We start from the raw sequence: 13,606 nt of genomic DNA on the forward strand, positions 1-13,606 counted from the left end.
GTTCTGTCCTTATAAATAATGTCTCTTTTTAAAAATCAATCTTTTAAAAAATTACTTCTCAGTTTTGTGTTATGTTTATAAAGGCTTTCTGTGGTCTGAGGTTCTAAAATAAAATTCTTCCATATTTTCTTTTAGGAATTTTATCCTTTCATTTCTTTTGTTGTTGAAATATTTCCTTATCTGGAATTTATTTTGGGATGAAGTTTAGTTAGGGAACCAACTTCATTTTTTTTTTTCCCCAGATGGCTAATCAGTTGTCTCATTACTGTTTTTTTGGATAACTTACCATTTCTCTTCCAGTTTGAAATGCAGCTTTATCAAACATTAAAGTATGCCTGTGGTGACTCCTTTTGTATGGTTGTTTGCAACGTTCATTTAGTCAAGTCTTTTTTTTTTTTTTTTTTTAACAGGAATCTTAATTTATTTGAAGAGCTAGTATGTGGAATAGAGTGTAGACTTACTCTGAGTAGGTCCACAGGTTAGAAGTAGGAAAAATGGCTGGAAATTACAGTGAGACACCATTCCAATATAAAATGGATATATCTAATAACTAAAACTGCCCATGAGCTTGCTCACAACAATACTGACTTCCTTAAAAACCTGTTGGTCTTTATCCTTATGCATTCTGGGTATTATGTCCTACCTAAAATGCCCCTCCCCTCAACTTTAAATTTGTGCATGTTCTCTTATATTTTTCTCTTCCTGTTTTCCTATAGGTACTACTAAAAATATTAGACCAATATAGACAGAAAGAGTACGTGGCCCCTCGTGTTCTTCAGCAAGCCTTCAACTATCTCAACCAGGGGGTAGTTCATTCTGTAACGTGGAAGCAGATGAAGCCACACATCCAGGTTAGTGTTGGGGAGTGGTTCTCCAAATACTCTGGTTAAATTAGGTTTTCTAGACAAATTAAGTGTTACTAATTCCATATTTTACATTGAATATACTTTTATTTCCATTAATAATTACAAATGGGTACAATCTTTATCTTATTTGAAGAGCTTGGAAGTTTATGTATTCGAGAAGAGTGAATTCAAGTTTTATGAGTTGGAAGACTTGGATTCAGTTGATCTTGCTTAATTGTTTACTTAAAGATAGATTTCCACTTTATTATTTAATTAAAGAACAAATAAGAATGAAAAATTATGGGCCATTAATAAATTCTTATTTACATGCAGATAATTTTGAGTAATTCAACAATGTTAGGAACTGAATTTGTTTTTCCTCTTCAACTGTAAATTCTTAAATTCTGTAATCTCTAAGATGGTATATGAAAAGGAAAATAAATTCTTTTTCTCTGCCTTTGGTGTCCAGGGTAGAATTTGTTTAGTGTTATCTTATTACAGGTCTTAAGAAATGTAATATCATTTACATTTTTTTCTGTGGATATCTTAATATTTATCTAATCTTTGAAATCAAAGAGGGATCATTTCTTTGCAGTTAGTAGATACTGATTTCATTTTATTTACTGTGTTCCTCTAAAGTAAGGTGAATTGTGATAATATTTTATTTTTTCTACTTGATGCCTTTGGCCTTAATTTTACATGGCTGTAATGTAGAAATAAGGAAACTTTTATTTTTAGGCTGAATTTTTTCTTTTAGAAATAATTTATTTAAGAGATGATTCTGTTTTTACACAAGTAATCGTTAAAGCACAAAAGGCGGAGTAGAGCATTAGCAGCAGTGTACATACAGATGTTTTTTTTTCTTTTCTTCCGGAACCTGCATTTGTAGAGTAGGAAGTTAGGTTTTTGAAAATGGAAGAAGAAAAGAAAATTTTAATATTGTTGGTAGATTGACATTTAGGACCAAAATGGAAATGGAAATCTGTTCACAAAAAGAAATATAATAATAAATATAACCTTTGCTTGATATTTATTTCTCTTCCTTAAGGAGTCAAGGTATGTTTAATACTGATTTGTTAGTTAAACGTATTATCCTGTCTGTTCCTTCAAAGAATAGCATTTACATTCATTTCTTTCTCTAGATCTTTGTTCAACTGTTGTTTAAGAGCAATCTGATGTTTGACCCACCTCCGCAGTCCCCGCCCCCACCCCAGGCTCTCGCTTCCGGCTCTCCTCACCTTAGCCACTGCGAGTTTCACAGAAAGATTAACCTAACAGTTATACTAACATTATAAAGGCAGTCAGTAAATACATTATTAGAGTTCCCCAGACTTGAATAGTGTATACCCATTTTTTTTTCCTTTGTAGAATATATCTGAAGATGTGATTTTTTCTGTGATGTGTTATAAAGACGAGGATGAAGAGCTGTGGCAGGAAGACCCATATGAGTACATACGGATGAAATTTGGTAATCGAGATGTGATTTTATTCCTCATTAGTTCCCGGATATCTGAAATATTATAGCTAAATTTATATTTTAAACAGATTTTATTACTTTGTTAAATTCCGAAAGTTCTACTTTGTATGATAACCTTTGCAACTCAGGAGAGGTTGATGTTCTGTTGACCCAGTGCACCCCCTGGGTACAGAGACAAAAAGCTGCTTTATTTCTCCCCCGTAGGGGTGCTGAAGCAGCCAGGAGCCATCTGCAACTTTTTCTCCTGTGATGCTGATCTGCAGAGACTGCCCCTTTCTGTGCCTTTGGAGATACCCATTTATAGATCAAGTTGTGCTCAGTCTGGGAGATCCTTTGGATTTCTGCTTATTTTAGGAGTACCCCAATTTAGTTTGCCTCCTTATCCTGGAGACTAAGTATTCCACAATGGAATGAGACTACCTATAGTAGCCCCATTGTGTGGCCCAGTTTCTGGGGTGTGATTTTTTTCTTTAGTTTGGATTTTCTAGGAAGCTGTTGAACTGTGTAGATTGCCTGAGTTCATTTCCTTTTATCCCCAGTTTGAATTAATTGCTTCATGGAATACTCAGGCACTTAACATAGCAAAATGTTATTTGTGTGCCTGTGTTTCTCCCACAACTTAGAGCTATCTGAGGGTAGGGGTTTTATCTTATTTATTTGCTTTATTTTCCATTTTCCATTCCTTTTACATCTCTGCATTCCTTTACTGGTGTTTGGCGCTAGTATGTCTTCCATAAATGTTGAATAAATAATTGATAAAACTAGCACTGCCCAGGGCATGCTAAAGGTGCTGTGACAACACAGTTCTTCCCCTTGCAGGGCCAGCGGTCACTGGCTACCTGAGTTAAGCCTACTGGTACAGGTGCTAGGTTGCTTTTACAGTGCTTTGTGTTAGTATTATTTGATGCAGTAAGCAAGGAAAGCCTCTTCTCTTGGAGACAAAGTGCAGGAAAAGCAAATGAATGAGAAGTGGTATTTACCATCTGCTTCATCCCTCCATTCTGCCTTTTCCTTTTAAAAACCATTACACATAGGCATGGTTTTTCCCCTTCCTAGTGCCTTTGTTTTCCTAGGAGCAGAGTGATTAGCCAATCTTCTATCTTTTTCTTTTTCTTTTTATTGTATTTTTTCCCATTACCATCTGTCCCCCTTATACTGCCTCCCCCTGCAATCACCTCACTGTTGTCCATGTTCGTGAGTCCTTTCTCCTTTTTGCTTAATCCCTCTATCCCCTAACCCCAACCCCTATAGCTGTTGCGCATTCTCTGTGAGTCTGCCTCCATTTTGCTTGTTAGTTCATTTTTGTTCATTAGATTCCACATGAGTGAAATTGCATGGTATTTGTCTTTCTCTGACTTGCTTGTTTCACTTAGCACAGTGTTCTCCAAGTCCATCCATGCCGTCACAAAAGGTAAAATTTTCTTTCCCTCCCTCCTTCCCTCCCTCCCTTCCTTCCTTCCTTCCTCTCTTTCTCTCTTCAACTGAATAGTGTTCCATTGTGTAAATGTCCCGTTGTTTTATTCACTCATCTACTGACGGATACTTGGGCTGCTTTCATATTTTGGCAATTGTAAATAACACTGCAATGAACATAGGGGTGTTTATGTTCTTTTGAATTGTGTTTTGGATTCCTTTGGATGTATTCCCATAAGTGGGATTGCTGGGTCAAAAGGCAGATCCATTTATAATTTTTTGAGGTATCTCCATACTACTTTCCACAGTGGCTGCACCAATTTGCTTCCCACCAACAGTGCAGAGGGTTCCCCTTTCTCCACATCCTTCCTTATTGATGATGGCCATTCTGACTGGTGTGACGTGATGTCTCATAGTGGTTTTAATTTGCATTTCTCTGATGATTAGTGACATTGGGCATCTTTTCATATGTCTTTCTGTCTCTTTCATTGCCTTCTTTTAGTGTTTTGGCTTTTCTGCAATACCTGTGATTTTTGGTAAAGTCAGAGTAGTGGTTTAGCTTTCAGAAAGTTACCATTATTTCACTTACTTTTCATATTAAATAAGATAGTATTTGTTTTTAGAAATAAAATAAGAGCTGTGAGTTTTGATTGACAGAATTGACATTTTATTGGTTAACAGAGAATATGGATAACTCTGTGGATACAGCACTTTTTCTGTCCTCAGTGAAACATACACCTAAAATGTATTGTTTTTTTAAATATAATTGTTTAAAAAGACAACCTGTAGAGTTTGATACTTTTGTGCATGAAAATACTGATATATCCTTAGCTTTTTTATGCTGTCAACTAGGGTCATATGTGGACTGTTTTATTTCTTGGTTTTGGAATAGTGATTAATGAGGTTTAAAATTTATAGGAAGTAATTGTATTTTTACTAACATGGCTTAACCTTTTAAAATCTTAGATATTTTTGAAGATTATGCTTCTCCTACCATAGCAGCCCAGACTCTCTTATATACTGCTGCAAAGAAAAGAAAAGAGGTACATAGTTATTCTTTTTAAATCCTGTTTTGATTTGATACTTTAATATAACCCTAGTAATTGAAAAACTGTGTTATTAGTTATAATCTGTCACTGTAAGAATACTTTCCTGTCCTAGTAAGTACAAAGTATTATTTTGTGTTCTTAATTATAATTGCTTGATAAAACACAATAAAGTGGCTTTAGTTCTGAAAATTTGTGCTTTGTGTATAATGTTATAGTAACACAATGAAAGCTAATGTAGGCTAAAATGGATTCTTCTGTTTCTTTAGGTGTTGCCAAAAATGATGGCCTTCTGTTATCAAATCCTGACAGACCCAAACTTTGACCCTAGGAAGAAAGATGGAGCCCTGCATGTGATTGGTTCCCTAGCTGATATTTTATTGAAGGTTAACTTGGTTAAAATTTAATTCACTTAAAACTGTGAAGCACAGGCAAATGAGAGAATATGAAAGTTATGGATAATTTAAAACTAGTGACTGCTTCTATATAATTGAGTTGATTGTAAATATTCTTTCTGCCACCTGTTTCTTTAGTTAAAAAGGACATTTGACTTTTTTGTCAATGTTTTAGTATAAAACTGTTGCTCTATAAAAAAAGACTATGAAATGACTTTATTTGTTTCTACAAAATCCAGTCAGTATCAAATTATATTTAAAGTACTATTTTTGCCTCATTTTAAAACATGCAATATGTATGTGAAGTAATTTTACAAAATTGTAAATAGAAGTATATTAAGTGTAAGTCATAATAAACATACTTTATTAGGATGTGATTTCTACATGTGAAAAAGACATTGGTAAGTTGAAACTTAATTTCTATTTCCTAACAGAAGAGTTTATTCAAGGACCAAATGGAATTGTTGCTGCAGAATCATGTGTTTCCATTATTATTGTCTAACCTGGGATATCTTCGAGCTAGAGTAAGTTTTCCATATTTTCATTATGTATCTTAAAATGTTCATTTGTAAGATAATTATTGAACTAAATGTTTTTGGATAAATTGACACATATTAAGGTGACATGAAGTCAGTTAGATTGTCTCTTATGGTCACGTAAGCTGAATAAAGAACAAACTAGTAAATAAATAGATTTATGGATATTAATTCCAGCTGTTTTCATTTTTTACCCTAGCCTCACTTCCTGCATATGCAACCCATGCAATGAGAGAGATGATGTTACAGCAATGGTACAATGTAAATTAATAAACTGATTAATTTTCAGTGTCCAAGAACAACATGGGATACTGGTTTGGTTAAAAACTTGATTATGATTTTTAGTGTATTAGGTACATATGTCCTAGTAAAGTGGAGAAAATAATAATCCACACAAAGTTATTTGTGTTTTAAATGTATACTACTTTTAGAAGCAATATACTTTATGGAGAAATAAAAATAGAACTTTAATTCAAGAGCTTAATATTTCTCTTTATAACTACGTCAACACAAAAAAATTTCTTGCTAAACACAGCATATGTTATTATTGCTTTATACATTCTAAAGCATTTTATAAACAGAAGATATTTATCACTGGAGAAATATTTGGGCAAAAGTATATTAGAGATGTTGAGCACACTCAAGTATTTTTATAGATAAGCTGCCATCTTTGAGAGTATACACTGTAATTCTCTCAATAAAAGTCTTTAGTAATTCAAATTAATCATTGTTGGTTGTGTTTTATGCACATAGAGAATTTTTAAAAAGTAATAATATGGTTCTGTGGCCTAAAAGTTTAAAATTTGGTTGTCTATACAAGGTTTAAAATTCTTCATGCCTTATGTGAATGAAAAAAGGGGGTTTGCTATAATGTAAGGGAAAGTAGTATTTCATTTGTTTGCTCTAAAGTTGGCAAACGAATGTTAAACCATGGTTTGTAGTAGCTTTTACATATAAATAATACATTAGTTACTAATTATAGTATTTATTAAAAGCAGAAACAGGATATTTTTGTTTTTTTTAGGCATGTTCTCTGAATTTATTCAATTCCTCAACACATGGTTCACAGACTTGAAGCCAATTGGAGCACAGGGGCTAGAATTTATATTTGAAATAGAGTGGACTATTTTTTTAAATAAACACCTAAATTTGGCTCTGTTTTCTTTTTCCTGTGAAAAATGCTATTGCATATAGGTAATTTAGAAGTAATCAAACTGCCTTTTTTAAAAAAAAATAAAATGACTGGAAAATACAGAAGTTAGCAACTAAGGCTTATATGCTACCCTCCAAAAACAAAATGGGATTTGAAAGAATTAATGGTATTTTCCTTAGTGAGCTATGCGTGACATTGTTACAGAACACCACGATCCTAATAGTTTCTTATTTACTTTTTTTATAACATAGTCCTGTTGGGTACTTCATGCATTCAGCTCTTTGAAGTTTCATAATGAGCTCAACCTAAGGAATGCAGTTGAACTAGCAAGGAAGAGCCTGATTGAAGATAAGGAGATGCCTGTCAAGGTCGAAGCTGCCCTTGCTCTTCAGTCGTTAATTTCTAACCAGACACAAGGTAAGGCCAAAAATACCTTTTAGAAGGTTTTGGACCTGGTTTTCTAAAATAGTTTTGTTCAGTTGCTTCCCTAATACGGTGATTCTGTAAGTCTTAAGATTTAGAGTTTGGATTTCTCAACTGCCCCCTCAGAATTTACTAGGAGTTTATCCTTGACCTTTTTAGGGGTTCTTTTTTGACTATGGTTTCCAGAAAAATTTTAGATTAGGGAACAAGTTGATAATTGTTGGACATTATGGTAGACTGGGAATTAATAGACCTGGTGTCTAGTCTTGATTGTGCTACTAATTTGCCATATAAACCTGGGAAAGGCATATGATTTGTCAAGACTTGGATATCCATATATTGAAATTTAGGGGTTTGGGCTAGATGGCTTCAATGTTGCTTACAACCTTAGGATTCTATGGTTTTGCTACTTCCGAAAGTAGCAACAAGTATTTCTAGTAAGCGATAACACAGATAGCTCATTTATTTGTTTAGAAGAATATTCTGTCTCAAGTTCAAATAAACCTTTAAAAGTAAACATGAACTCACTTTACCTCAATTCAGCACTGTTTTAATGGGGTTTGGAATGCTGTGTGAGGACATGCGGGGAGGAGGCCGGACAGAGGTGGGGTGGGGCAGGGGGTGGGCACCCTCAGTACTGGCATAGTTTCATGTACATGATTTTTTATACTCATGTCATGCCAATGACAGAACATACATGTAATTTAAATTTCTCAGTGGGGCATTTTGGTCAGGACACTTCTTACCTGTGACGGACTGATTATCCCTGTGTTACTCATGGTGATATTGATACATTGGTGAAGATTATTTTGGTTCAGCATTGTAACTTATTCACCACAGAGAAAATGTCTGTCTAGAACCTATTATCCTGTATCACTTTACCTTGTGAGCAAGTAATTCTTTTTATCACCTGTGAATGGCTAATTTTTTAGTGATTTTGTTTGTTTTATTGCATTAGCTAAGGAATATATGAAGCCACATGTGAGGCCTATTATGCAGGAGCTATTGCATGTTGTTATAGAGACAGAAAATGATGATGTAACTAATGTTATCCAGAAGATGATATGTGAATACAGTCAAGAAGTAGCCTCAATTGCTGTTGATATGACCCAACAATTGGTAAGACTGGGAAAAATTTTATGTTAGTTTGGTATAAAAGCCTTGAATAATCTAAGTAAATTAAACTCCAAAATTTAGAGTTCAGTTTTATGTGTAACTGTAATGTTAATATAAAAGTATCTGGTCTAACCTTGAAAGTTAATTTCTATATTTAATTAGATTTAAATCTAATAACATTTAAGATGACTTCCTTTCATCTATAATATTCTGAAGTTTCATAATGATTTGCCTTAATGTGAGCCTTTTAAATTTTCACTTTCTGGGCTTTGAATCATGAAACTTATTTTCTTCAGTTTTAGGCAATTTCTTCTGTTACTTCTTTGATGAATTTTTCCCTGTTATTTTTTTCTATGCTATAGTTCTGATGTAGAATATTGGGCCAGGAGTGAGTTTCTGATTCCCTTACCTTTCTCTCCTGTCTTCTGTGTCAGTTCTTTTTGTTTCTTTTTCTAGGTGACTCCTTGACTTTGTTTTCTAAACCTTCTATCAAATTTTTCATTTGAGTATTACTAGATTTTAGACTTATTTGTTTAATGACAACCAGAAGTTAAATATTAGCTATCTGATTGTAATAGCTAATGTATATTCCACTCCAGTGACTAGATAAGGAAAAAAATGGCTAGGTTTAAAATGTAACAGGTTCTGTCATTGATCACTCAGCAAAGTGCATCATAACTTTGCTGACATTTATGTGTGTGACACTGCTCTTTGCTCACTTATAATAGTGAGGAGTGGGTATAACGGTCTCGATTGTTGAGTGTGCTTATGTTATTTTCATAGGCGGAGATATTTGGCAAAGTTCTTCAGAGTGATGAATATGAAGAAGTCGAAGACAAAACAGTGATGGCCATGGGGATTTTACACACCATTGATACTATCTTGACAGTTGTTGAAGATCATAAAGAGGTGGGATTTCTTTGTGTTTTATTTTGTCATTATAGTAACATTAACTGAAATTTGTATGGTCAATGGGCACACATTTTAAAGTCATGACTTTTAAATTGGTATTGAGTTAGGTTGCTAATTATAAAAATTATCCCCAAATTTTAAAGACATATTAAAATGATTGAGGGGAAATATTACATTCAGTTATAAAGTATATACGGTGTCCTTTTGTTTTGAACTGAAATAAGTTCAGTGTGTCACATCTGCTGTGTGCCAGGCTAGGTTTTTAGGGAATACCAAATTGAATAAGATATGAGCTCTCCTGGAATCCATAGTCTAGTCTTCTTGGTAGAGAGTGATAGCCATTCAGTCACAGTGGCAAATATTAAATAATGGAACAAAATTCTGATATAACAAATATTGTGAGATGGGAGGGAAGAAGAGCTTAAAACATAATTTTTCCTAAACTGAATTCCAGAGCAATTTTGGGATAAGAATTGTGGAGACCGTCATCCGGTGCTTTCACATCCGTTGGCTAGACTCTTATCCACCTCACCCTGAGTTAGATGGAGCAGGTGATGGCAGTCTCCTCTTGCAGAAGTGAGAAACAAGGTGCAGGTAGTATCAAGGGACTTGTTCATGGCCACTAAGTTTGGGGTTTGCAGTCAAACCGTTCTGATAAGGTATTAGTTTATTCCCACCTAAAATCTGCTGCTTTCCTCCCCAGGGATCCCATAACTTTTCCTTAGTTCTAATTAGATTTGTGTTTTCTACTTCTATGAGCTCAGTTGACTTGTTTGGTTATGAGGGCAGCTCTTGCTTTATACAGCGAGGACTTAGGAAGCAGGTGCCATTTCTTTAAATAGCATTGTTAAACACCGTGGCTGTGGATTTGTCCTGTGTTTATCACAAAGCAATGCAAGATTACCAAATCCTTAAAAATGGTTTGATATTCTCCTCCTAGGCTGGCCTTCCTTCACCTAAAAGGTTTAATGTGAATTTCAATTTCCACATTCATTATTTTAGTTTTGTATCCTTTTGAAACTGTATGGCCCTCTTCGGAACAGAGAGGTGTTCCAAATTAAATTATAACAGTATATATAAGGGTAATTCTTTCACCTTATATGTAGAACTTGCATTTTAAAATTGAAGAGACCTGAGAAATCGCCTAGTCGAGTTTTCCCGAGTGTGTGTGCGGAGGGAGGATGGCCAATAGTAGAATGAGCGGCGGGATTGTTTTAAAAACAAAATAGCATTTTATATTTTTGTTTTAATTTTTTTTGCTCTTGATATTAAATTTATTTTGAATTGCAAGTGAAGTTAAAGGAGCATGTGAACTTACTCTGATTATCAAGGGGAAGCAAGGGCTAACACTGAGAGCACTAATCAAACCCAGCTTCCTTACTTAAAGATGAAAAACTTAAAGCCTTCAGCTAATTGGCTTTTCCAAAGTCACAGATTAATGATTTTCAGCCTTTTTCTCTCATGGCACACACAAACTAGTTACTAAAATTCTGCAGCACACCAAAAAATATATTTTTTTGGCAATCTTACCAAAAAATAGGTAAAATTTTGATTCATTGACACTGGACAGCTATTGTTGTGTTGGCTGTTGTTGTTTTTTTTAAATTTGACAATCTAAGGGAAAGAGGTCAGTGCCCCTGACTAAATAGTCAGATGCTGCATGTTTTAAAAGTCCATGTGACACACTTGTTGAAAATTGCTGTCATAGATAATTAGGGGCAAAACAAGGACTGAAATATTGTCTCCTGATTGCTTGTCCTATGATTTTAAATTTTAGCTTGTTAAAAGCAAACTTTGAAAACATTACTTTCTCAAAGGGGAAAATCACACATGTATGAATACATGTACAAATAATGTGTGAAGAGCACAATTAAAAGTCTAAAAATGTATCTTAAGCATATGTATTTTTGCTTAATGGTTTTAAATATATTGACAGATTTTTAAACTGGGAAATTTTGGATTATTTAAACTTAAAGACAATTGTTTAAGCTACTTGTGCAAGTTGAAATAGGATACTTAGATGGAAAATGTAACCTCTAATGGATTTTAATTTTCTTATTTAAAAACTGTTTAGTACAAACATATATTGAAAATTCAAAGGTGTGAAAAGGTATTCAGTGAAATTTCACCTCCTCACTGGGCTCCGCAGTCATCTGATTCTCCTTGCAAGGAGGTCGCTCCTTTACCAGGCTTTTCTGTCTTTCCAGAGACTTTTCTATTGTAATACCCAGGCAAAAAGTGAGTGGAGTATGTGCATTTTTCTGTAATGAAAATGATAGCATACAGTTTTCATCTGCCATTTTTTACTTAATATTTCTCTATGATTATTCCATATTGTCATTAAAGTTACATAGTTTTAATAGTAGCATAGTATCTTTTTGTATGATATAACAAATTTATTTAACCAATCCCTTGTTAATGAATTTAATTATCTCTTGTTGAGTGGACATTTAGGTTGTCCTAAATCGATGTAAATCCCTATCTTTTTTTTTTAATCCTTGCCTGAGGATCTATTTATTGATTTTAGAGAGAGAGCAGGAGAGAGAAACATCGATTGGTTGCCTCCCGCATGCATCCCAACCTGGGATCAAACCTACATCTTAGGCATGTGCCCCGACCAGTAATCAAACCCGAAACCCTTTGGTATACGGGCCGATGATTATACCAACTGGGCCACTCCACCAGGACTAAAGTCTCTACTTTTAGATCATTACCAGTCTGATAGGTGAAAAGTGTTAATCCTGTACTTAGAATTTGTACTCTTACTATGTATTAAACATTTTTTTATAAGATCAAGGTCCATTTATATTTCTTTTTTATACTCTTTGCCTTTCTTTTTGTTGATACAATTTCATGTGAGGAAAATTTTATCTTTGTGATATCATTTGAAAATATTTTCCTCAATTTTTCATTTATTTCTGACTTCTCCTTGCTCTCTGCAGACATTTTCAAATTTTTTTATAAAGTTATTTTTTAAAAGATTTTATTTATTTTTATTTTTAGAGAGAGGGGAAAGAAGGGAGAAAGAGAGGGAGAAAAACATCAATGTGTGGTTGCCTCTTCTGTGCCCTCTTACTGGGACCTGGCCCACAACCCAGGCATGTGCCCTGACTGGGAATCAAACTGGCGACCTTGTGGTTCACAGGCCAGCACTCAGTCCACTGAGCCACCAGCCACTGTGGCATTTTTAATTTTTGATACCAAATGACTCAATATATTTATTTCTGGTTTCTGGGCTTTGAGTCATTTTCCTTCTTTAGGATTATATACAATTCTTTCTATATCTTCTAGCATTTCTCACATCTAAAGTTTTAACCTTGAAATCTTTGATCTATTAGGAATTTATTTTGGTATAAAATATGAGGTAAGTAGCTAGTTTAATTCCTAATTTTATTATGGATTTAATTATCATTTCCATCAGTGGTTTATTTTTCAGAATTTTCTGGTATTCTTGCATGTTTAACTTTTCACATGAAGTTTAGAATTAACTTGTCAGCTTCTCTCAGAGAAGCCCTGTTGGTATTTTTATTGGGATAATTATAAATTTATAGATTAAGGGTTATGATGAATTTTAAACTGTTTAAAACTTATCTTTAGGTTACTCAGCAGTTAGAGAATATCTGTCTACGGATCATTGATCTCGTTTTACAGAAACATGTAATTGGTAAGTTTAAGGGTTGAATAAAAATGTGAATTGAGAATTTAAAAAAATCTGATGAACTTCAGTTCATTTTTAGCCCTTTAAATTCAAGAAGATGGATGATTTTGAGAAAAAGATAATGGTGTTCTCTTCAATTTTTGGATATACTTTCTAATATCTGTATTTTTATTTAGAGAGAAATTTAACACATCCAATTAAGAACTTTTGGCCTTAGAATTTTTGAAGGGCAGAGAATTTTAAATTTTGTATTTTTAGAAACCAAGAACTAGGATGATGGGGTTCAGGTGAGGTTACTTTAATCTGGGATTGAAAATTATGAAATGATGGGCATGTCTTATCAGAAGTGTGACTTAATTGCTCTATCTGTTGTAGTGCCTGACTTCTGAATAAAATTAGTAACTATGCTGGATATTATAAACTGATAGAAATTTGTAGAGGAGGTTACTTTTCCATATATCCAAGCCTTTTGAAGATGCTATCCCCAAAGAATTTGAGCTTGAGGGAGATGCGCCCTGTATGGTACACAGCTAGAAAGATGCAAGAAAAGCATGTTACTGCTTAAGAGCAAGTTATTGCCAAACCTGAGCATGTACTTCTAATATATATGGATAATATTTGAATATGTACTA

The 13,606-nt window shown here is 33.9% G+C and overlaps 1 protein-coding gene across 2 annotated transcripts in view; it reads left to right on the forward strand.

Annotated features, from left to right (window-relative positions):
• Window positions 1-13,606, forward strand: part of IPO8 (importin 8) — a 50,570-nt gene that overhangs the window by 17,796 nt on the left and 19,168 nt on the right. The window contains exons 9-17 of one of the 2 annotated variants that reach the window (XM_054591284.1): window positions 717-851; window positions 2,214-2,313; window positions 4,702-4,778; window positions 5,051-5,167; window positions 5,611-5,700; window positions 7,117-7,282; window positions 8,247-8,407; window positions 9,188-9,313; window positions 12,914-12,980. In XM_054591284.1, the coding sequence (XP_054447259.1) occupies window positions 717-851; window positions 2,214-2,313; window positions 4,702-4,778; window positions 5,051-5,167; window positions 5,611-5,700; window positions 7,117-7,282; window positions 8,247-8,407; window positions 9,188-9,313; window positions 12,914-12,980 (1,039 nt within the window). The remainder of the gene's footprint in view (window positions 1-716; window positions 852-2,213; window positions 2,314-4,701; window positions 4,779-5,050; window positions 5,168-5,610; window positions 5,701-7,116; window positions 7,283-8,246; window positions 8,408-9,187; window positions 9,314-12,913; window positions 12,981-13,606) is intronic. The other variant, XM_054591286.1, reaches the window with a different exon arrangement.

This window comes from Pteronotus mesoamericanus, unplaced genomic scaffold (genome assembly GCF_021234165.1).
Source record: "Pteronotus mesoamericanus isolate MK-2021 breed Mesoamerican mustached bat unplaced genomic scaffold, CSHL_Meso_final scaffold_21, whole genome shotgun sequence".
Classification (NCBI taxonomy): Eukaryota; Metazoa; Chordata; class Mammalia; order Chiroptera; family Mormoopidae; genus Pteronotus; species Pteronotus mesoamericanus.